Source organism: Eptesicus fuscus, chromosome 14, assembly GCF_027574615.1.
Source record: "Eptesicus fuscus isolate TK198812 chromosome 14, DD_ASM_mEF_20220401, whole genome shotgun sequence".
Classification (NCBI taxonomy): domain Eukaryota; kingdom Metazoa; phylum Chordata; class Mammalia; order Chiroptera; family Vespertilionidae; genus Eptesicus; species Eptesicus fuscus.
In genome coordinates, this window is record NC_072486.1 from 53,361,168 (window position 1) to 53,385,125 (window position 23,958).

General features: G+C 44.9%; 1 protein-coding gene across 2 annotated transcripts; it reads right to left on the bottom strand.

Annotated features, from left to right (window-relative positions):
* Positions 1–10,627: 10,627 nt before the first annotated feature.
* On the bottom strand, positions 10,628–21,432 carry NDUFB2 (NADH:ubiquinone oxidoreductase subunit B2). 2 transcript variants are annotated; one of them, XM_008150470.3, is made up of 4 exons: positions 21,251–21,432; positions 17,085–17,229; positions 12,298–12,396; positions 10,628–10,706 (listed from the first exon to the last, which is right to left on the bottom strand). In XM_008150470.3, exons 1-3 carry the CDS (start codon positions 21,343–21,345, stop codon positions 12,322–12,324), a joined length of 315 nt encoding a protein of 104 aa, XP_008148692.1. In that variant the 5' UTR covers positions 21,346–21,432; the 3' UTR covers positions 10,628–10,706; positions 12,298–12,321. The 2 variants fall into 2 exon arrangements, with proteins under 2 accessions (XP_008148692.1, XP_054581989.1); XM_054726014.1 differs by lacking the exon at positions 10,628–10,706 and adding an exon at positions 11,987–12,206.
* Between the last annotated feature and the right edge of the window lie 2,526 nt (positions 21,433–23,958).

Below are 23,958 nucleotides of genomic sequence, written 5' to 3' on the forward strand. Positions count from 1 at the left end.
TTCATTCTTCTTTTTCCTTTTTTCCCAAGCCTGGTCTTCAAAAGGTTGGGTAATTTGGCAGCTGAGTTCCCCAGGCAGATAATAGAGCAATTTTGGGTGTATTGGGACTGAGAGAGTATGTGTGAAGCCTAATATCAGTTGTTTTTACAGAAAGAGCTGCTGCAATATTAAGAACCTCATTCTTTATATAAATGGAAAATATAACCTAGCCATAGCTTCCTTTGGCATTTACTAAAGAGTGGTGTAAGTCACGATAGTAGCAAAGAAAGTGACTCTGGAAATATTAATGGGAAATACCTCCCTTTTATGGATCTAGAATCTCTTACCAGGATTTGGGAATGTAAATCAAATCAACTGTACTTAGCCCAACCAAGCTAGGTAGCCAAGGATCTGAGAGAAATTGGATAGAACTATTTTAAAAAGCAGGGAATTAGAAATTGTTATTTTAAAATTTCAAATTGTAACTCACCCTGCTATCTTTCGGCCTACTAACACTCACTGCCATTAGATTTTTGCTAAAATACCTGTATCACAGGAAGGCCTACTGAAAATTGCACGGACATGTAAAAGGTTGTCCCAGTAGAATGGAAAGTATACTGAAGCTATTGGTGAATTTGAAAAGCAGTGTGTTCTTAAGTCTTACATGAGCAGAGCAGTATCTTAACAAAATTCACAAATTACAAAGATGTAAAACGGTTCATGCTCATTTGAAGAGCATTGTCTATTTTTCTTTCTAAATATGCCACCATAGATGCTTTTAAACATGCTTGTGTTCCCTGTACCAAGATTGCAGAGAGCTGGTCTTAAACTATAGGCATGTCTGCTGAGCAGGTAGAGCTGCTAGAGGCTCGGGTGCAGGACTGCCTGGATGGCTGGAGCAGTACAGGACCTAGTTCTGGGGGAAGCTTGGCATTGGGGTTTTCCAAACAATATTCAAGGTGATATACTTTTTTCTTCCCTTTCTTTTTAGAGTAGGTTGCTATCTCATTTGAAAAGGAGAAACAGACTCTATCTCAAATGAATCTGTGCCCAGAAGCCAGGCTCAGGGTATTCTTGAGAAATTTTTATAGAGCCCTTAAAAAATAAAATTTGAAATTTTCCCCTTTCTTCCTTTTTTTTCATCAAGTTGTTTTTTCTCTAGTTTACAGTTGACATGAAAAGGGGGTTTCCCTGTGAGTTTCACTTGCTTTACTGTTCGATGCTTAACTACAGATAGACTTGCTGAGCTCCTAAGAAATACAAGGAAGAACTCCTTGACGTGCAAAGCACTTTATGAGTAATTGAATGGATAATATGTGGCTGCTTCACTGATTATTTCCCAAGGCGGTAATTACCTGTCTTTTCCGTAGAGTGGCTGCAGTGCCTTCCGTGGGGCCTTTTATTTTGGGTAAGGAGAGGTGAAGCCTGAAAAATTTGAGAGTAACCATGAAAGATTGTTTTAATCCTGATGGACTTGTTTTGTTTTTTCCTAGCTGGTGTACTTTATCATTAAACTACAGTTTAGGGTGTAGATTTTTGCCACTGAAATAATATTGACCAAAAAGTAGTTTATAAAAGGGATTTGTGAATAGAAAAATCCAGTGTGATTCTTTGTACTTAGATGCACCTTAAAAGAAGGCTCTGTCTAGCTGTCAAAATCTGGTTTCTGGACATGCAGTCCCTGATTGTATGTGAGATCTATATGATGTACTGGGACATCCTAGAAGATAAAATCACATATATGAAGTATATGTGTTATATTCATGTTGGTGTTGGAGAAGAAAGGGCGCTATATTGTTAGGTATAAAGAGATAATTCAGGACTTCACCACTGTCCACCTGAAACTAAGTATTTCCTAGATTCTCGAGGGATGTAGTCACAGCTCTTAATCACATAATGTTATCGTTTGTTCATCAGGCAACGTTGACACTGCTGCACACCCCTCCTCAGCCTCACCGCCCCACCTGTACATTCACCCTCTGCCTCGGGCAAACCTCATCTAGCTTTAGTTTGAAACATACTACAGCGTTCAGGTGACCTCTTCAAAAAACTACCTCCTCAGAATGAGGTAATGAATATTTATTTTAAAATATGAAGTCAGGAGCTCTAGAACATGAAGATGATTTAGGATTTTAACTTTTATGTGTGCTTGTATTTGAACGCTCTCATTTTGTCCTAAAGGGCATTATACATTTAGGCAGTAATACTGAAAAATGTAGCTCAAGAGTGTCTGAATGTTGTTGCAAATGGTGCCAGAACCTGTTTAGGGGTACGTTTCAGAATATCAACCTTAAGTCAGTTGCATGAAATTAAATAGTTACGGTTTCACTTCACTAACAATGATATAACTTTAATTTTCAGTGGGCTTGGCAGGACAGTACACCTTTATAATGAGTTAGCCACAGCTTTGTCCCATGTGCAGATAACTCCGACAGACTGCCCAGCTAAGGGGGGAGAAAGTGATGACCCATTTTGCAAGATTTCCTTCTTTGTCCAAGTTGGCATTGTTAGTGCTAGAATAGCAGCACCTGGAGACCAGCAGATTCCAACCATTAGGCTATTTAAAAACACACACATAGCCAGACATGAAAGGTTTACTGAGTGTGAACACAAAATAGCTTATAGATCATGCATTGAAATGGTGTAGGTGAGGCTGTAGAAAAAATACCTTGACAATTTGCCAAATGATCTTACTGTGCCTTCATGATGCAATAAAAAAAAAAAGCTAAAATTTTAGCAGAAATCAGTGATTTGTGAAGAAAGCAGCCACTCTGGTCTAACTCAGCTGTGTTAATATTTTTTAGAGTGCAATTCAGACTGCAAAGATAAATGCACTAAAGAGTTTATAGCCAAATCACATTTAAAAAATGAAAACACAGGTAAATTTTCAGTGAACAAAATTATTTTTTTAAAGCACATAACCCCTAGTATAGTCAGATATATTTATCATATAGAGCAAATAGGTTGAAATTATAGTTCAGTGACATTTCTAGAGAAACTTTTTCTACTCCCATAGGTTCTCAAAGCATGGAACTTTTATATAACAGAAATATTTGACAGACATTTTAAGAAATTGTGTAGTTCAAGGTTGAAGTACTGTATGCTGGGCAGCAGTTGCATGTGTGAACTCTGTGAGAACGGGAAAAGAAATAATATGGGGCAGAATTAGATTTTATCACTCTCCAGAGTACTGCTGCCAACCTAGACACGGATTTTTCAGAGTTGGAAATATACACTTGCCTTCCAGGACTGGTTGGCAAATTAAGCAGGACTATGCTGCTAATCCTGTTGGGGGGTGCTGTGAGGTGTTGGGGGCTCCTTCATGAGGAGGCATTGGAGTAGTTACTGACCTGGCCGTTGGTGTGCACTGTACACACTCCGTGATATGCTTCTTGTATCTTCATTCCTCACCACCCCAAGAAAGGCAGTACTGTCATAGCAAGTTCTCACGGTGTTTCACCGAGGGCTATTACTACACCCATAGGTCGCTGAGCACCCGGAGAGTACAGTAGCATCGCTGCCTGATTTGTATATTGGCCACCAGAGAATGAAGTGGCCAGTGTATTCATGGTCCATGTTGCTAGCTCTGGTAAAATTGAAAATGCTGGTAAGATTTTTGTTATATCAGTACACTAGGCAGTAAGCTAAGCTTTGTTTTGTTTTCAGATAACTTATTTTTACTTCTGTTTAGCAAAGATATTTACATTGAAATTCAGTCCTAAATTTTCTCATTTGTAGAAAGGGTAGTTAACAGTTTCTATTGGGTATTTTTAAGATAGACGAGGACAAAAACTTAAGTCCTAAATTCTTAAATTAAGGTCACAGGGCTTTATTTTAAAATGCATAGGGACAGTTAGTCCCCACCTCAAAAAATGTTTAGGTAGATCTTTTAGCATCACAACTCAACTGTTGATTTAGTCTTATTAATTATTAAATCAGTTTTATTAAAATGTTTAATTTTATTTAGCTATTTTGACTAATTACAATGGTATAACCAGTTGTGCATGAGGACACAGCTAGTGTATGTTTTTTTGTGATGCATTTTTTTGAAAGAATTCTATAGATTGAAATACTCTTTAAGAACAAAGAACTGAAATATATTTATTCCTGTTAAGTATAAAAAAAAGAAAAAGGATTTGTGCAAACCATCCGCGTCTCCTGGCAGGCTGGGCAGGTAGCCCAGCAGCACCCACAAGTGGCTGGTTCTCAGCACAGTATGTGTAGGAACCAGGCCTGGGTTTCACTCAGGAGATGTGGCAGAGGAAGAGTTCTGGTTACAGGGGTGCAGATGGGGATTATGAGTAAGTTGCTTAGCACTGGTTTTCTTTAGAAAATTGTGTTGCATTTGTGAATTAAGCTTTTTTAACCCAGGTGTGTTTTGGTGGAGTAGGAGATACATCGGAGGAAACTTCAAACTAGCATAAGCAACAAAACTCACAGACTAGGCACAAATATAGAGAAAATGGACCAAATAGGACAGGGGAGGGTGTGGGAGTAAGTCTGAGGGTAGGGAAAAATTGATGTGAGGGTGGGAAATAAACCATAATTATTTGAAATAAAATGTAAGAGTGCAATAAGTGTGCTTTTCTAAGCTGTGAACGGTTTTGTTTTGTTTTAAATCATTCCTTATACATTTGTGTGTGTTCCGGACATAGCTGATTAAAACCAGCTATGAAAACATAATGCCTTTTTATTCACATTAATTACCAACGTAAGTGGCTAACCTTTATGTTTGTGTATCTTCATGTTACATTAGTTTACATACGGGGTGTGTGTGTTATTCTGTGCCCTTTTCCCTCCTCCATTTGAAAATGCATTCATTGGGTCCTCTGTTTCTTTGGCCATGCTGCACATTAGTCTGGCCTTCATGATGTCACCTGATTGGAAGGACTATCACAGTGATACATTTTTGTGGCAATCTTTTGTTGGTTGTACACTCTGACCCTTTCCTCACTCAGCAATTTCTGCTTCTAAAATAGGAGCGTACAACTGATCAGGGGATTGAATTTGACCATTTACCAACATGTTCCTTTGATTCTATACAGTAGTTATGATTGCTCTTTGGTTTAGACCAAGAAAAAGGACATCACCCCCCTTTTCATTTACCTTCTTGGTTTGAGGACAATTCTTCTATACAGGAGAAGAAAGGGAAATCCTTCATGTTTTAACTGAGGAAATGGCTCCAGGTTTACCACTCCAAACCGTGTGGCAGTTCTCATACACATTCCTCTCTCGCTGCCAAAGGTTCAGGTTTAGTTCACTTCAGTTCCAAACACTGAAAAGGTTCTCATGGAGTCTGGGGTGTGCCCAGTGAAAAGATGGGGACTTTTAATTGTCCACAGACCTCTCTCTACCTGCTTTGCAAAAATTATGGAGTAACTATTTTTAAAACTTATTTTTCAATTCATAAAAAAAGACATTTATTTTCAGTCAAATAGATGTCGTCTCCCTCTTGCCCCTTAATCCTCAGTGTTTGCTTGAATCTTTTTTTTTTTTTTTTTTTTCAATTCTTCCCCAACCCCACTTCTTGATACTTTGGTTCTCTTTCCTGCTCAGGTCCCTTCATTTGTACTTTGGAATTTTTCTCATGTAAATTTGTACAATGGAAAATATTGTTCAGTTTGGATAGAAAGCATGAAGAATTAAATAAAGATAGCTGAAACTCAGATTGAAGAAATTTATTTCTGTGTAAAGTTATTTAAAAACTCTGTATTATATAAAAGGCAAAAAAAGTTCTATGTACTTGATGTGAATATGCGAATACTGCTATAATAAAGATTGACTGCATGGAGAATTCTTTATCAACATTATTTTTCTAGCTTTATCACATTCAATAACAGTAGTAGTCAGGGTTTTGACCGTCAGTTCTTCCAGGCAGTGGAGGGCCTGAGAAGTGTACATTTTGTTTCACACATACAATGTTGCTTACTGCTTGGTGGGTAGAAGTTACTTAGAATAGTTTTAAATTGTCAAGATGGATGCCTGCTACATCGTGCTGGCTACACTGCTGTAGTGATGACCATCAAGTACTTCTGCAACCTGATTTCTCCTCCAAGGGCTCAGTTGAAATACATGCTATAATTCAGTCGTTTAAGGAGTCTGGAGTTTTTTTTTTTTTATTTTATCTTTATTGTTAACAGATTCCTCCTCCCCTCCCCTCCCCCCCGCCATTATCCCCTCTGCTCCCTCGGGCCTTCACCACACTATTGTCTGTATTCATGAGTTTCAAGCTATTTTGACACACAGAATGTACACACGTGCAAACATATCTAAATTTGAAAGTACGCACTCAATGGTTTTTACTTCACTTTTTATGCTGGCTACCTGAGTTGATTTTGTGCATCTGATTTCAATACCTGGAGTTTGAAAGATACCTTTGAGTATCTTCAAACTATGTCAAAGTACTGAGCAAAGTTTCCAGAAGTGAACAATTTTGAAACGTCATCAACTTCATCTGGAAACAATGTTTGAGAACAATATGAAGGAATAAAGAAGTCTTCCAGATGGCACATACTAGTAGTTGAGGAATCTGGTTTCTGTCCTCATGCCCCCTAATCATAAAATGCTGCCCAGACTTAAGTATTTTCTCAGAACTGCAGTTTTATCATCTGAAAAATGTAACTCTGTGAATATAAACATCTTAGAAACTCATTTTCTAAATAACCTTCATACATGATTACAGCAATCTTGGCCTTGTTTCTAAAAAATGTATTAGTCCATGAGAGGTTTTCCTTAAAATTTAGCCCAGATCGTGAATACTTTATTGTGATAAGAGAACCCTACCACACTAGTCTGAAATTTGATGAGAAGCTGTGATACTTGGACCTACTGTCTGGGTTAGATACTTCTCCTAGATGCATAAAATACCAGACCATAAAGAGTTCTTTTTTTTTAAAGTATATTTTTATTGATTTCAGAGAGGAAGGGAGAGGGGAGAGATAGAAACATATCAATGATGAGAATCATTGATTGGCTGCCTTCTGCACACCCCCCTACTGGGGATCGAGCTGGCAACCTCGGGCATGTGCACTTGGCTGGAATCGAACCTGGGACCTTTCAGTCCACAGGCTGACGCTCTATCCAGTGAGGGTGAGCAGAAAGAGTTCTTAAAGATAATCTGGTCCAAGTCTCATCTCAGTTACTGAATATGGAGCCCTGAATAAGAATGACTTGCCTAGGCGCACACAGCCAGGACTCGCCAGGACTCTTACATCAATGACTGTGTTGTGGTCATGATGCCTATAATGAAATGTGGATAGAAACGGTGTTTGTGGCTAGAAATGGATGTTGTTCAGGCACACTCCATCACTAACCAGGCAAGCCACTGCTCGTGTAGGTGACAAAAGGCAAAGGCCCAGCTGCTGAGGCAGGTCCAGCAGCCGGCTTCCTTTCTCTCACTTGTTCCGAGGACACTCCTGATGAGAGGGTGGCAGCAGGGAACCAGACGGACCTCTTCTACAGAAAAGTCCCAGTGGCACGATGATGACTCTGTACCTCCCTGTAACACGCGTACAGCAGGTGCTCCTCACACAATACTTCCCGTCTCTAACTTGATTAGCTATCCCATTGTATTTACACTCAAGGTTTCACAGGAAACTAAGTTACAAATTTGTGTAAAATTTGACACCTGATCTTCTGTTGTCATCAATAATTCCTTCACCACCTACCTTTCCATTTATGAAGGTACATCTCTCCACCTACCAGGTACGCCCTAAAACTTACTTAGAATGTCCCTTTAACTCCTCATCAGGGAGATGTCCTAAATGCCTGTCATTCTAGGCGGAGGGGAGGGGTGGCACCACATCTGTTGGGATGTCTGGTTACAGCTGTCTATCTTCATATGGAGGCTTTCCTATAAAAAGCAAACTGGTACGCAGGGGTCACTATAAACTTACCTTAGACCCAGTGGTCTAGAAATAACAGGTACTCCCATTAAGAGAGTATTTCCTTCATGCCAGACATAATTCTAAGGGCTTTATGTGCTAACCCACTTAATCTAGTTAATTCATGTACAAATGAGGAAACTGTAGCACAGATCAAACAAGTAATCTGCCCAAACTCACAGCTAGTAATAGTCGAGTTGTGTCAGCCCATAAGCTTGACTGCAAAGCCTGAGTTCTTACACTCTGTGCCAGTTTTTCAAGCTGCAGGTTGAAACCCATTGGTGAGTAGTAAAATCAGTCTCTGAACCATCATTTTTTTTAATGTACAATAAGAGAAAACATCAGAGTGCATCACAGGTAAGTACTGTTTCATTAAACTTTGGAACTGTATACATACATATATGTAATTTATATCTCAGGTCATAATGTAAAATTATTTCTTAGAGTAGGTCATGAAAAGGTTTACACCATGCTATGCTAACTCTGAGATAAACTGACTTAACCTAGAGCCAGACAGGATTTGAACCTCAGCTCTCTAACTGGCTGTATCAGCTTGGGCAAGTTACCTAATCCATCTATAGCTCAACTTCCTCATTTATAAAATGGAAAGAATGTGAGGATTTAATAAATTAACAGATGTAAAGTGCTGACCCCAGTGCCTGGCCTCATAGTCAGTTTTCCCTATTATTTAACTATAAATAGCCATCCATCAAATGTATTAAGTATCTCTTTGGGACCCTCTCCACCTAAGTATTTTCCCAAAAACTGTAATAGCAGGGTGGAGACAATTTCTGCATCAGCTCAAACTGGTTTCCCAGCCCAAGTGGAGGCCACACTGGCTGAGTTAAAAGACTACTTTTTTTAAGTTAGCTTTTATTCAAGTCAAGCAATTTTTATTCGTTTCTAAGGATAAGAGCTAATGGCATTATTCTACTTGAGTTAACTGTTATAAATTGTATTCTTTCCCAAAAACGATGGATAAGGAGGGACAACAAAAATGAGAACTAGAAAGTACAGAAATCTCATGGCCTTTAGACTATCAGCTCAGACAGCTCACTGGTACACAGGTGAGTAAACACAAAACCAAGGGGAATGCTGCCAGCACCCCTACAACGGGCTCAGGACTGCTGGAGCTGGCCGTGGGGGAGGGTGCTTTGGCTTTGACTGTCATTATGCCCACTGACAACTGAGAACTAAAGAGAGAGTGCAAACCTAAGGAGGAGGCATGCTCATCAAATCAAAACCCCACCCACCCTCCTCGGGGCTTGCCAGAAGCTTCTCAGTGCATCACACCTAAATCTAAACCTGCAACCATGACCTATTAACCTTACCTACCCCAACCTCTCCTCACCTGCCGGAACCCTCGCTGCCAGAACCTTCAGTTCCTTAATCACGCTGACTTTGATCCCACCCTAGATTTAGGTTCTTGCCGTTCCTTGTCCCTACCGCTCTCCCAGACCCTCACACAACTGGTTCCTCATACGAGATCAGGTTTAAGCGAAAATGCTTTCCCCACTCACCCAAAATACCACGAGATCAGGTTTAAGCGAAAATGCTTTCCCCACTCACCCAAAATACCACCCATCTCTAGCACATCACCCAGTGTTATTTCCTTCACAGCACTTAGTAAACCTTACTTACCATCTTCCCTCCCTAAAATCTGAGCTCCCTGTGAACAGACTCTTATCTGGCTTGTTTAGCACTGTATTCCCAGTGCTTAGGTGGTCAAAAACCTAAGTTAGAAATATATGAATAGTAATGCTTCTAGGAAGTCATTAAGCCACTCTATACTGGAGATTTTTATCTGTGGATAGAGGAAAATGCTGTCCTACCTACTCTCAGAACTATGATGCTCTAGACCAGTGGTTCTCAACCTTTCTAATGCCGCGACCCTTTAATACAGTTCCTCATGTTGTGGTGACCCCCAACCATAAAGTTATTTTCGTTGCTACTTCATAACTGTAATTTTGCTACTGTTAATGAATTGTAAATATCTGTGTTTTCCGATGGTATTAGGCTCTACAGCAGCGGTTCTCAACCTGTGGGTCGCGACCCACAGGGTGAGAACTGCTAGCAGGGTTGCCTAAGACCATCGGAAAACACAGATATTTACATTACGATTCATAACAGTAGCAAAATTACAGTTATGAACTAGCAACGAAAATAACTTTATGGTTGGGAGTCACCACAACATGAGGAACTGTATTAAAGGGTCGTGGCATTAGAAAGGTTGAGAACCACTGCTACAGACATTTGGAAAGTACTTTGAAACAAATTTTAGAAAAAGTAAATATCCATTTCACCCTTGTTTCCCATTCCTCCAGCCCTAAGAATTCCTAGTTAGAAGTTTGTCTTATGAGTTCCACAAATGGCCACTGAACACAGTGCCCAACCCATAAGAGAGATGTAAACACAATAAATGGACTGCCCTGACCGCTAACCTCTGCACACTCAGGAATACACCAGCAGGAGAGAAATGGCAAGTTTTCACATTAATTGTCAACATATGTATGACTAAGACATTCGCTAAGGAGGCAGGCAGTGTGACACTGTAAAGTATGGGGTCTGAGTCATGCCGCCACCCATCATGAGTGACGCTACATGAGTTACTTCATCCCAAGCCTCGATTTCCTCTCTGATAAATGGACCCGAGGCTACCTACCATGAGGTAACCAAGAGATCCACTGAAAGGGCCTGTAAGCAGTTGGCACAGGAAATAATCCACAGAGAACGGTTGTCAGAAACATTCAGAACTCAGTTCCTCATTCATGACCAAACCACTTTAATTTACAACTTCAACAGACAATATGAAGTCCACAGTCTCTTGAAATTCTGACCTTGCTCCTGTAGAAAAACGAAAGGGGAAAGCTTTAAGTACTTTTATTTTCACTAACTCAAATCCATAATTCTGTTTATTCAATTATTTAAGCATCCACTGAGCACCAGTCACGTGAGTCGCCTTGTAGAGGAGGGAAGCAAAATCACCTTGCTCTTGGCAAAGGGCTTACAGTCTCGTTATTAAAACAAAACATTGACAGTGTGGGAATATTGGGAAATCTGTAAAAGGATAGGAAGGGGTTAGTGCTGTCAGACACATTAACACGGGAAGCAGGAGGCCTGGGACCTCTCACTGTCCATAATAAACCCAGAGACATACAAACTATAAAAGAGCTTAATTGCCTACCTTTTGGAGACATTTTTGCCATCCCCCTCGGCCCTGCATATCCAAAAACTGCTGTAATTTTCATGTCAATAAGCTACTTCTAATTAAAAAGGCAATACTAATAATAACATTTAATGGAAACACTCAACTATCTTTTAATGCTTCCTATCCGTTAAAACAATTTCCAAGGCATTCTGAATGATGGCAATTAAACTGTACAATGATTAATTTAAACCGTTAAATAAGAATGTCTTAACCCACAAGGGATCGTAGGGAAAGGGACTTCTCCTGCTACCTTCCTTCTGAAAGAAGGGAAACTGACTGATGTCCTGATCTGGAAAATGAAAGGGTCGTAACCCTTTACTATTTAGAGCTCATTTCCACGCACATCCATATAACATTCCCCTATGCTGGAACTTTCCATGTGAGTGCTAAACATAGAACACGGTAGTAGTTTTGTAACTATAAACATGCACTGTAAGCTCCTATCTGTCTTGTCCACCCTGTAATCCCTGTGTAGACTTGGTACTTAAAAGCCTTTGATGGATAAATGGGACCCTACTTTGTAACGTAACTTAGGAAAAAATAATTTTTTTTAAATATACAACGAAAATGAAGATGAACAAATTTAGGGTGGGGGTGGCAGGAGCACAGGGGACAGCAAATGTGAAAATACTAAATTCAGAAATCAGACACATGAGCCCTGGCTGATGTGGCTCAGTTGGTTGAGCACCATCCTATGCACTGAGTAGTCGCCAGTTCAATTCCCAGTCAGGGCATATTCCTGGGTTGTGAGCTTGATTCCCAGTAGGGGGCGTGCAGGAGGCAGCCAATCAATGGTTCTCTCTCAATGATGTTTCTCTCTCTCCATTTCCCTTCCTCTCTCTCTCTAAAATCAAAAACATATTACATATTTTTTAAAGAAATCAGACACATGATAAGTTAATTCTTTATACTGTTAGAAAATGCATATTTCTTCAAGACATCATAGGTACAAAGTCCAGCATGGCTCAGTGGTTGAGCGTTGACCTATGGACCAGGAGGTCACGGTTCGATTCCCGGTCAGGCCATATGCCTGGGTTGAGGGTTCGATCCCCAATGTGGGGAATGCAGGAGGCAGCCGATCAGTGACTCTCTCTCAGCATTGATGTTTCTATCTCTCTCTCCATCTCCCTTCCTCTCTGAAATCAATGAAAAAAAAATTTTTTTAAGTTTTTTCTTTATTAAAAAAAAAAGTAAATATAACTTTCAAAAAGTAGAAATTTTACCTACTTGTAAAGAGTTAAGTCTACGTTTTCAGTCTTCGTCATCTGGAAGGATACCCAATTCTTCATCCGTCCATTTGGAAGGATCTGGATATGGAAAGTGACCCTGGTGAAATCATTTAAAAAAAAAAAAAAAGTCAAGAATCTATATTCCACACAATTACGTTTAAAAAGAAATCTTGAAAGGAAAAAATATAAGGCTGTAACATACACACCCTTGACATGCCACAGGAGTGAATTCTACTACTTTACTCGATGGTCCAACTGTTCTTCATATTGTTCAATGTAAGCTGAATTGTAAAAGCCTACCCATTTTGAAGCTACCAGCCTGAGCCAGAGTTGGAATATGTGTTTGTGATGAAGAGCAGTAGGAATGGAGGCAACAGGTTTCAAAGATACCCCCCATCTCAACAATGACTTGAAGCCCTGGCAAAACATAATGGATGTCTCAAACTGTCCTGTCATTCCTGCTGGGAGATCTGGAAGTCTCGGGTGGACTTGTTCGTCTTCGATCCTGATCTAGGGGGCATCTGGCTGCACCATTGTCTCACACCAAATAGCCACATATCCATGCTCCTGGCAGCTGACCCACCATGAGACAGGTGTGGACACTAGGCAGCTCCTTACTGGGCGACAAGGGCACAGAGAATTTCTAGGAGAAATGGGGTATTAATGAACCTGATGCTGCTAAAACTTGTGCATAATTTTAACGTTTTTTTCCGACCCTAAAAACAAAACCAATTTGACTAAAATTCAAAGTATTCTGGGTCAACAAGCACAGATTTCAGTGGCTTAAGGCAGTGGTCAGCAAACTCATTAGTCAACAGAGCCAAATATCAACAGTACAACAATTGAAATTTCTTTTGAGAGCCAAATTTTTTAAACTTAAACTTCTTCTAACGCAACTTCTTCAAAATAGACTCGCCGAGGCCGTGGTATTTTGTGGAAGAGCCACACTCAAGGGGCCAAAGAGCCGCATGTGGCTCGCGAGCCGCAGTTTGCCAACCACAGGCTTAAAGGCTTCATTCATTTCCTAGAGAACAGGGTCAGTGCAAATGCGATAAAAGTTCAGCTGAGGCTAATAAGATGCTGGGTAAAAACCTCCCTCCTCAAAACAAATTAGCCCACATCTCTCCCACCCCAATTTGGTTGCCTTGGGCCTCCAGACAGACTAGATAACGTTCATCATTTAAAGATTTTAAGTGTGAAACTTAACCTGATGAACCCTTATTTCACAAGGTGAAAGAACTAGTTTTTAGTGTCCCTCCAAATATGGCAAACTAACACAAAACATACAACATGGACTACCTACATGTGCACCCTTTAGTACAAAAGGGGAGAGATAGGTTTCATTAACAAAATTACTGCATACACACAGGACAATACGGGGAAGGGATGTACGGTAGCCCCCCTTATCCACAGGGGATACGTCCTAAGACCCCCAGTGGATGCCTGAAACCATGGATGGTACCGAACCCAAGGCATAGAAAGTATTTTCCTATACATACATGCCTTTGCCCTTAAAGGAAGCACTTTACATTTGGCATGTCCACATGTGCTTTGGAGCCATTATCAATTAAAATAAGGTTGATTTGTACACAAGCACTGAGATACCACAATCGATTCAATCTGATAACAGAGACAGCTACTAAGTGACTAACTGGCAGGTGGTGTATACAGCGTGGAAATGCTAGACAAAGGGACAGTTCACATCCCAGGCAGGACAGAGCAGGATAGCACGAGATTTTATCATGCTACTCAGAATGGCGCGCAATTTAAAATTTATAAATTGTTTATTTCTGGAATTTTCCATTTAATATTTTCAGATTACAGGTGTCCCAGGTAACTAAAACCAAGGAAAGCAAAATCAAGGCTAGATCTGGGTATAAGTGAGGCCACATGCCCCTGGGTCCAGGTGAGGCCGGACTCCGGGTCCGGGTGAGGCCAAGTGCCCCTGGACCCGGATGACGCTGGATCCCGTGCCCGGGCGAGGCCAAGCGCCCCTGGGTCTGGGAGAGCCCACACACCCCTGGGTCCAGGCGAGACCATGTGTCCCTGGATCCGGGTGAGGCCGCGTGCACCTAGGCCCGGGTGAGCCCAAGTGGCCCTGGGTCTGGGAGAGGCCAAGCGTCCCTGGGTCCAAGTGAGACCATGTATCCCTGGATCCGGGTGAGACCTCGTGCACCTAGGCCCGGGTGAGGCCACGTGCCCCTGGGTCTGGAAGAGGCCAAGCGTCCCTGGGTCCGGGCGAGACCATGCGTCCCTGGATCCGGATGAGGCCTCGTGCACCTAGGCCCGGGTGAGCCCAAGTGGCCCTGGGTCTGGGAGAGGCCAAGCGTCCCTGGGTCCGGGTGAGACCATGTGTCCCTGGATCCGGGTGAGGCCTTGTGCACCTAGGCCCGGGTGAGTCCAAGTGGCCCTGGGTCTGGGAGAGGCCAAGCGTCCCTGGGTCCGGGTGAGACCATGTGTCCCTGGATCTGGATGAGGCCTCGTGCACCTAGGCCCGGGTGAGCCCAAGTGGCCCTGGGTCTGGGAGAGGCCAAGCGTCCCTGGGTCCGGGTGAGACCATGCGTCCCTGGATCCGGATGAGGCCTCGTGCACCTAGGCCCGGGTGAGCCCAAGTGGCCCTGGGTCTGGGAGAGAGGCCAAGCGTCCCTGGGTCCGGGTGAGACCATGTGTCCCAGGATCTGGGTGAGGCCTCGTGCACCTAGGCCCGGGTGAGCCCAAGTGGCCCTGGGTCGGGGAGAGGCCAAGCGTCCCTGGGTCCGGGTGAGACCATGTGTCCCTGGATCCGGGTGAGGCCTCGTGCACCTAGGCCCGGGTGAGCCCAAGTGGCCCTGGGTCTGGGAGAGGCCAAGCATCCCTGGGTCCGGGTGAGACCATGTGTCCCAGGATCCGGGTGAGGCCTCGTGCACCTAGGCCCGGGTGAGCCCAAGTGGCCCTGGGTCCGGGAGAGGCCAAGCATCCCTGGGTCCGGGTGAGACCATGTGTCCCTGGATCCGGGTGAGGCCTCGTGCACCTAGGCCCGGGTGAGCCCAAGTGGCCCTGGGTCTGGAAGAGGCCAAGCGTCCCTGGGTCCGGGTGAGACCATGTGTCCCTGGATCCGGGTGAGGCCTCGTGCACCTAGGCCCGGGTGAGCCCAAGTGGCCCTGGGTCTGGGAGAGGCCAAGCATCCCTGGGTCCGGGTGAGACCATGTGTCCCTGGATCCGGGTGAGGCCTCGTGCACCTAGGCCCGGGTGAGCCCAAGTGGCCCTGGGTCTGGGAGAGGCCAAGCGTCCCTGGGTCCGGGTGAGACCATGTGTCCCTGGATCCGGGTGAGGCCTCGTGCACCTAGGCCCGGGTGAGCCCAAGTGGCCCTGGGTCGGGGAGAGGCCAAGCGTCCCTGGGTCCGGGTGAGACCATGTGTCCCTGAATCCGGGTGAGGCCTCGTGCACCTAGGCCCGGGTGAGCCCAAGTGGCCCTGGGTCTGGGAGAGGCCAAGCGTCCCTGGGTCCGGGTGAGACCATGTGTCCCTGGATCCGGGTGAGGCCTCGTGCACCTAGGCCCGGGTGAGCCCAAATGGCCCTGGGTCTGGGAGAGGCCAAGCATCCCTGGGTCCGGGTGAGACCATGTGTCCCAGGATCCGGGTGAGGCCTCGTGCACCTAGGCCCGGGTGAGCCCAAGTGGCCCTGGGTCTGGGAGAGGCCAAGCGTCCCTGGGTCGGGGTGAGACCATGCGTCCCTGGATCCGGATGAGGCCACGTGCACCTAGGCCCGGGTGAGCCCAAGTGGCCCTGGGTCTGGGAGTGGCCAAACGTTCCTGGGTCTGGGTGAGACCATGTGTCCCTGGATCCGAGTGAGGCCTCGTGAACCTAGGCCCGGGTGAGCCCAAGTGGCCCTGGGTCTGGGAGAGGCCAAGCGTCCCTGGGTCCGGGAGAGACCATGCGTCCCTGGATCCAGGTGAGGCCTTGTGCAACTAAGCCCGGGTGAGGCCACTTGCCCCTGGGTCTGGGAGAGGCCAAGCGTCCCTGGGTACGGGTGAAGCCAGATCCTGGCTCCGGGTGAGGCCGTGCGCCCCTGGATCCATCCGGGTGAGGCTGGGTCCCAGGCCCGGGTGAGACCACGCGCCCCTTGGGTATGGGTGAGGCCACGTGCCCTTAGTCCAGGTGACGCCGTGCCCCTGGGTTCGGCCGAGACCAAACCAGAGGGAGTCGGACCTCCATTGCCACCATCTGTCCACCATCCAGAGCTGAGGGGTCAGTGCTGACATGTACACATAAGGAACTACTGGACATCGAAATTGGGTCTCAAAAGAACTGTTGGTCCAGGGGGAAGCTCGCTACAGATTGATTCATTTGCCTGTCAGCATAAATATTATTGCTCGTCTCACATTCAGTTCTTATTAGTATATATCTAGTGACATTTGATCTCGTTCATCTAGAGGAAATGATGAACAACATAGACTGAGGAACAAGAACAGAACCAGAAGCAAGGAGGCATCGATCGGACTATCGGGCCTCAGAGGGAGGATATTGGAGAGTAGGGGGAGGGTGGGGGGAGGGGAAGAGTTCAACCAAAGGACCTGTATGCATGCATATAAGCCTATCCAACGGTTAAGTTCAACAGGGGATTGGGGCAAGCGTGGGGAGAGGGGTGGGATGGGAATGGGGGGATGAGGACAAATATGTGACACCTTAATCAATAAAGAAATTAAAAAAAAAAAAAAATCAAGGCTAGAAAAATAGTCTACACACAAGCTAAGTTACTGTTTCTTCCATTCTCCCACCCACAGAAAGGAGAATATTCTGCACTTACCAGCACAGCATCTGAGTCATGCCAAAAGCGCCAGAGAATCCAGAACCACATGGCTGCACTGAAGAACTCACCCTTGATCACCTGGGACCTGGTGAGCTGGGGAAACTCTCTGTACCGGGGCTCAATGTGCACACCGCCACCAGCACTACGAGGCAAAAGGAAAACGTTAGGCAGCTGGCTCCATCTCCAAAGTATTCAGTCATCCAACACCCTGAGTTCCATCCAGAAGCTGAAGCTAACATTTCTCATTTCCTCTACGAAATACAGAATGACAGAGCTCCACAAGCCCTCAAAATACTCATTTTTCATAAGCTCACTTTAAATTTGTTAAGCAGCAAACACTAGCCTGAACTGACAAGAGACTAATGATAGTTTTCCTTTAGTGAATACTCCTGTATCTTATGAATGTGCTGATAATGAGTTACTGGCCCCAAGAGTTTTGGTTAAAGGATTGTGAACCTATAGTAGTAAGCAGTCACTAGCTTTATCCAAAGAAAACAAATAAGCAAATCAATTTACCCACATATTTCAAAAGTAAATTATGTCCTCTGCTCCATTGCAATATTTATGGAAAAGAGGACATTGTAACAATAGGCTTCCTCTTTGATAGGTTTAGATACTATCCTATCCTATATAATAAAAGCCTAATATGCAAATTGACCAAACCGCAGAACCACCGGTGGAAAAAAGTTGCTATGATGTGTGCTGACCACCAGGGGGCAGATGCTCAATGCAGGAGCTGCCCCCAGCCTGCAGGCCCCTGGCCGACTAAGGCCGATGCCAGCAGGGCCCCCCCCCCGCAACCCCCCCTCTGGTTGCCCCACAGATCAGCCCTGATCACCAGCCAGGCCTAGGACCCTACCTATGCAAGAATTTCATGCACCAAGCCTCTAGTCTAGTTATAAGGGCCCATCAGTTAAACTCATTAAATAAGATTTGAAAATTATGGTTCAAACCCACTCTCCACATTTCATTGCTGCTAGAGTCTCATGCTGTTTTAACTATGATTTGGAATAAATGGGTGTTCCAAACCAGGATTAAGTATCAAATTTAAACACAAAAATGCACCATAATTCTCTGTGAAAGTTACATTTTAAAACATAAACCAACCTGGCTGGTGTGGCTTGGTGGTTGAGTGTCAGTGGTTGAGCATCAGCCTATGAACCAGAAGGTGGCAGGTTCAATTCCCAGTCGGGGCACATGCCCAGGTTGTGGGCTTGATCCCCAGTATGGGGTGTGCAGGAGGCAGCCTATCAATTATTCTCTCTGATCATTGATGTTTCTCTCTCTCTCTCCCTTCCTCTTTAAAGTCAATAGAAATATATTTTTAAAAGAACAAACAAAAACCAGATCATATTACTTTGAGATTTAAAAGCTTAGATGGCCTCCCATCAAATTTGTCTTTGTCACCTATAAAGCCCTCCCTAATCTCTCTGATCCCACCTCTACCACACTTACCTCTGCTCCCCCCACTCCAGCCTGCTGGGCTTGCAGTCCATCAGCAGCACAGAGAGCCTTTGTGAAGAAGCCCTTTCTGGCATCTTTGCATGGCTGACTTCTCACTCAGGACCTACCTCAAGTCAAACTCTCAGCCATGCATTCCCCACATCATCCTGCATACAGTAACCCATCCACCCCTATCCTGGACACTGTTGATTAATCCCCCTCTATTTTCTTCATACCACTTAACAGTACCTAAACATGTTCTTTCTTTTCTACTTATGTCCTCTCTCCATAATGGAAGCTCTATTATCTTTCTTATATTATGCTCTATCCCCAGCACCTAGAAAGGATCCTGGAATCCAAAAGATGCTCTATACACTGAGTGGCCAGATCATTATGATCTCTGAACGAATAATAATCTGGCCACTCAGTGTGTATCCTATATAATAAAAGGCTAATATGCAAATTGTCCCCTCAACCAGGAGTTCGACCAGCAGGCAGGCCTGCCAACTGCCCATGTCCCCTCTCCCTGGCCAGGCTGGCCAGACCCCACACATGCACGAATTCACGCACCAGGCCTCTAATATATATATATATATATATATATATATATATATATATACACACACACACACACACACACACACACACACATATATATGTATGTATGTATATATGTATGTATGTATGTATATATGTATGTATACACACACACACACACTGAGTGGCCAGATTCTTATGCGTTCAGAGATCATAATAATCTAGCCACTCAGTGTAAATATTTATTCACTTAATGATCACTCACACTGTGAAATCAGTGTGTTATGGAAGAACCAAGACCTCAGTGAAGAAACCAAGCACCCCCTAGCCCAGCTGGCATGCTCAGTGATTGAGTGTCGACCTATGAACCAGAAGGTCACAGTTTGATTCCCCATCAGGGCACAAGCCCAGGATGTGGGCTTGATCCACAGTGTAGGGTGTGCAGGAGGCAGCCGATCAGTGATTCTCTCTCATCACTGATATTTCTCTCTCTCTCTCCCTCTCCCTTCCTCTAAGAAATCAATAAAAGTTTTTGCTTTTTTTAAAGAGGAGCACCCCCCAGGGCTACCCTTTGGTAGTTCTTCATTGTTGTCTGTGCTCAGGTCACACCTAGGCCTTTTCCTTCTTCCCCACCTCACACCTGTCCCAGCTCCATATCTATATCTATATCTATATCTAAAAGCCTAATATGCAAAGTGTCCCCTCAGGAGTTCGACTGACCAGGAGTTCAATCGCTCACTATGACATGCTCTGACCACCAGAGGGTGGCACGGAAGGAAGGGAGGCCCGCCAGCAGCTGCTAGGGACCATATCGGTGCATGAATTTCATGCACTGGGCCTCTAGTCCTTAACAATCATGTAACTTTAAGCAAGTCACTCCTTTAATTTCCCTGAGTCTCAGGTCCCTCACAACAGCTGAATAATACTTGCATGGTGCTTACTATGCACAAGTAACTGTCCTAAACACTTCAGAGAATTGTAATTCATTTGATTCCTTAGAAGTTAACATTATTATCCCCATTATACAGGTGAGAAAGCTGAGGCATGAAGAGATCAAGAAACTTCCAAGGTCATGCAGCTAACGTGGCAGGCACTATCCTGCACTGCCTCTTGAAGTGTAGATGACGGTCTAAGGGGTCTCCAAACACCACCTGGAAAAATCCAAGGTACTATTTTCAGTCCTGCTCTTACTGAATCTCTCCTCTGCTCTACCAGCTTGTTTTTGGTAGATGTGTTCTCCCTTGGTAGGTATGTCCTGACAGCGCCATGCTCTTCAGTCAGTTTCTTAGGCTACATACCTCACCAGGTGACTCTTTTGCTCACTCTCTTAAATTCTAGTGTTGCAAGAGTAAACCCTAATGTAAAATATGGACTTTGGGTGGCAATGCTGTGTCAATGTAGGTTTATCAAATTGTAACAAATGTACCACTCTGATGAGTGATGTTGGCAACGGAGGAGGTAATGCATATGTGGGGGGAGAAGGGATTATGGCAAATTTCTGTACCTCCCGCTCAAATGTGCCGTGAATTGAAAACTGCTCTAAAAAATAAATCTATTTTTAAAAATAAGAAATTCTGAATTGCCCAAACATCTACTTTTGGCTCTCTCTTCTCCCACCTTCCCACACTGGGCGTGATGGCCTACACTCCCGTGCCTTAGAGAAGTAATTCCTCAACCTGCAGCCTGAGTGATTTTTCAGAATTATAATCTGGCCACAAGACATCGGACTGAAGCCGCTCAACGACCGCTGTCGCCTGTTTTAAATTATTCAGCCGGCCATCAGGATCCGCTACTGTTCCCTCCCTATGCCCTAAGGTCTCCAGCCTCACTTCTGCCCTTGACACTTCAAATACACACACAGTAGAGGTTGTTTCCGAGGCCTGGACCGACCTCCCTTCCCCAACTCCTGCTCTAGCTTCCAGATTAGCTTCAGCTTGTGTCCACATCCAACTGTGAAAATCCCGAGCGCAGGATCCCCTGGTGCAGGGCAGTGTCCCTCCGTCCCCTCTCACCCCCGACTCCACTGTAACCTACTCCCCCTGGCCTTGGCGCAGCCGACTACAAGTCCCAACATGCCTCGGGGCGGACCCGTCCCAGGCGCCCAGTGTCAAGGTGAGAACGTCCCGGAAACCGGCACTTTCTGTTAGAAGCAGGCCAAGACCCCACCCGCGACCGACACTCACTGACGGACTCCGCTTCCAGCCGCCCGCGCGCGGAGGCCTCTGAAGAGGCTGCCTCCGCCGCGAGCGAAAGGCACCATCCGCGTCAGAGCCAACATGCCAGCCCGAGTCCGGACAGCCGCCGTGAGGCCGCACCGCCGCCGTGAGGCCGCACCGCTCCGTCCACGTCACTTCCCCCGGCGTCCCGCCCCGGACGTCAGTGGCGTCGCCCCGCCTACCTCCTTCCGGAAGATGTCAAGAGGAGGGAAGCCAAGGTTTGGGTCTCAAATTAGCGCCTCGGTCCCTTTGCTGGGGCGGGCTGCGCGCCTGGAGGGACTCGGCGTGTTGTGGTCCAGAGGGTGAGGAGGCGAGTGTAGTCGGCCTTAGGCGTTGCTAAGTGACGGCTGGGACTTGTCGGCTGGGCGGAGCCGCGCGCTTTCTCGGGGACTGGCGTGCGAGGCCTCGCGGAGGGAGGTGAGGACGCCCCAGGCGCCGGGCTTCAGGAGCGCTGGGTTTCGCGTGTGCCGACGAACTCTTAACACCGAGTCTGAACTCGCTCCTCCCTACCTGTGCTGATCTAAGTGGTGTTTTCCCAACCTGGACCTGCTCCTCGGCCTGCTCCTCCTGAATTAGCTGCCTTCCTTTCAGTTGTCAAATCCTTTGTGAACCAGTGGTCTTTCCCAAAGCTAGTGGTGTTTTTTTTAACTCTCTCCTGCAAGAGGCTCACAGCGACATGTTTAAGTCTTCTTTGTTTTATTGTTGTTCTGCAAACTTGAACTTTACCAACCGGCAGACAGTGGTTCCCAGATATCAGTGCATGGACATGGACGGACTGGTGGCATCAGTCACCCGAGGAGCCCACATGCTCTGATTAAGTCTGGAGTAGGGCTAAGGAGTCCGCAACTAAGCAGCCTCCAGTTTATGCAGTGCTCCTAATTCCTGGACCCTGAGCCAGTCCTGGATTCTTGGCCTTTGTTTCTCGATATTCCCTTTTACAAAATCCTAGTGTCGCTAAACGCCCCTCCCCAAATTCTTAGGGTCTCCATTTATAGACTAGTTTTCCTAAGCACCTCCAGGTTTGATTAAATTATAAAACTTAGCCCTAACCGGTTTGGCTCAGTGGATAGAACTTCGGCCTGTGGACTGAAGGGTCAGGTTGGATTCCGGTCAAGGGCATGTACCTTGGGTGTGGGCACATCCCCAGTAGGGGGCGTACAGGAGGCAGCTGATCAATCTTTCTCTCTCATCAATGTTTTTCTCTATCCCTCTCTCTTCCTCTCTATAAAAAACCAATAAAATATATATTTTTTAAAAATTATAAAACTTAGTCTGCCAGCCTAAACACCAAAGATCTCACACTTATAGTCACAAGCATGAAAAATAGGATACTTATGGAGAGAAATGTAGAACTGAATTTAGAAATTAGAGGGTAATTGAGTATAACGGATGTCTCTCCTGTGCCAAGATAGGGCCTCCATGTGTCCTCTAACAAGAAACCTCTCCCTGGAGTGTGGCCCACATAAAGCTTAAGATTGCTGAGCTGCCCCAGGCCCTTGAGGACAGTCTTATTGATTTACCCTCTGGCCCTGTTCTCCCGCCCTCTTAACTTAGTAGGTAAATTAGAGGAAAGAATCCACTATTCTCTGGATGAGGACTTTCCACTTGCTATGCAACAGTCTGTCTTTGTCTGAACTACCATTCGCCACTTATCCTTTCTGGTGATAGCTACAAAAGACTAAGATAGAAATTTCGTTTATGAAATGGGAGGAGAAAGCTTGCCATCTTCCTAGAGAACTGGCTGCCCAAGCCATATAGCTCCCAGCAAAGAACAATGCTATGATTCCAAAGCCACAAAAACAAAGCACAGCTTAAACAAAAAAGAGCAGAGAACTTGGGAGTGAAGATCTGGAGTTCAGACCTCAGCTCTGCCAATTATTAGCCTAGAAATTTGGACAAGTCCCTTTATTTCTGTGAATGTCAGTGCCCCTCATCTTAATTTGAGTCATTTAAGAATCCACAGATAGTGACTGGCCCACAGCATGTATTCAGGAAATTTTTATTCCTTTATTGTACCTTCCTTTCCTGGTAGCAAAAGCTTGATTCAGGGTGACAAAATTCATTCACCTTCTCCATCTTTTTTTGTTGTTGTTGTTAAGAGAGTATTTTTTAAATATATTTTTATTGATTTCAGAGAGGAAGGGAGAGGGAGAGATGGAAACATCAATGATGAGAGAGAATCATTGATCGGCTGCCTCCTGCATGCCCCCCCCCCCCCCCGGGGGATCGAGCCTGCAACCCAGGACCCTTCAGTCCGTAGACCAACACTCTATCCACTGAGTCAAAACAGCCAGGGCTCCCCATCTTTCTTGCTGAATTATAAAACAAAAAGTTTTAACTTCAATGCTTGCTTGTATTTAAAGCAGTATTGATCTGTAGCAATTTGGAGCTTTAATGTTTTACATCACAAATTATGATTTTTTTACTATAAAAATGTTATGATTGCAGTCAATAAACTGTTGATTGTAGTAATGATACATTTGTCTTGCAGACATGCTCTGAGAGCTCCAAGGGCAAATATCTCTTACTGCCTTTTGCAGATTACACGATGGCCCTCTTTTGGGTTCTAAGGTGAGCACCCCATTTGAATTTTAGAAGGTGAGAGAGCCCAGATGGCGTGGCTCAGTAGATGAGCATCAACCTATGAACCAGGAGGAGGTTCAATTCCCAGTCAG

What these genes read in the sequence shown, in the direction of transcription:
- NDUFB2 (XM_008150470.3), bottom strand. Translation starts at nt 21,345, where the DNA reads ATGTTGGCTCTGACGCGGATGGTGCCTTTCGCTCGCGGCGGAGGCAGC. An exon ending in GCTGGAAGCGGAGTCCGTCA is followed by an intron (nt 17,230 to 21,250) that starts GTGAGTGTCGGT and finishes TTTGCCTCGTAG; the next exon opens with TGCTGGTGGCGGTGTGCACA. An exon ending in ATGACTCAGATGCTGTGCTG is followed by an intron (nt 12,397 to 17,084) that starts GTAAGTGCAGAA and finishes TGATTTCACCAG; the next exon opens with GGTCACTTTCCATATCCAGA.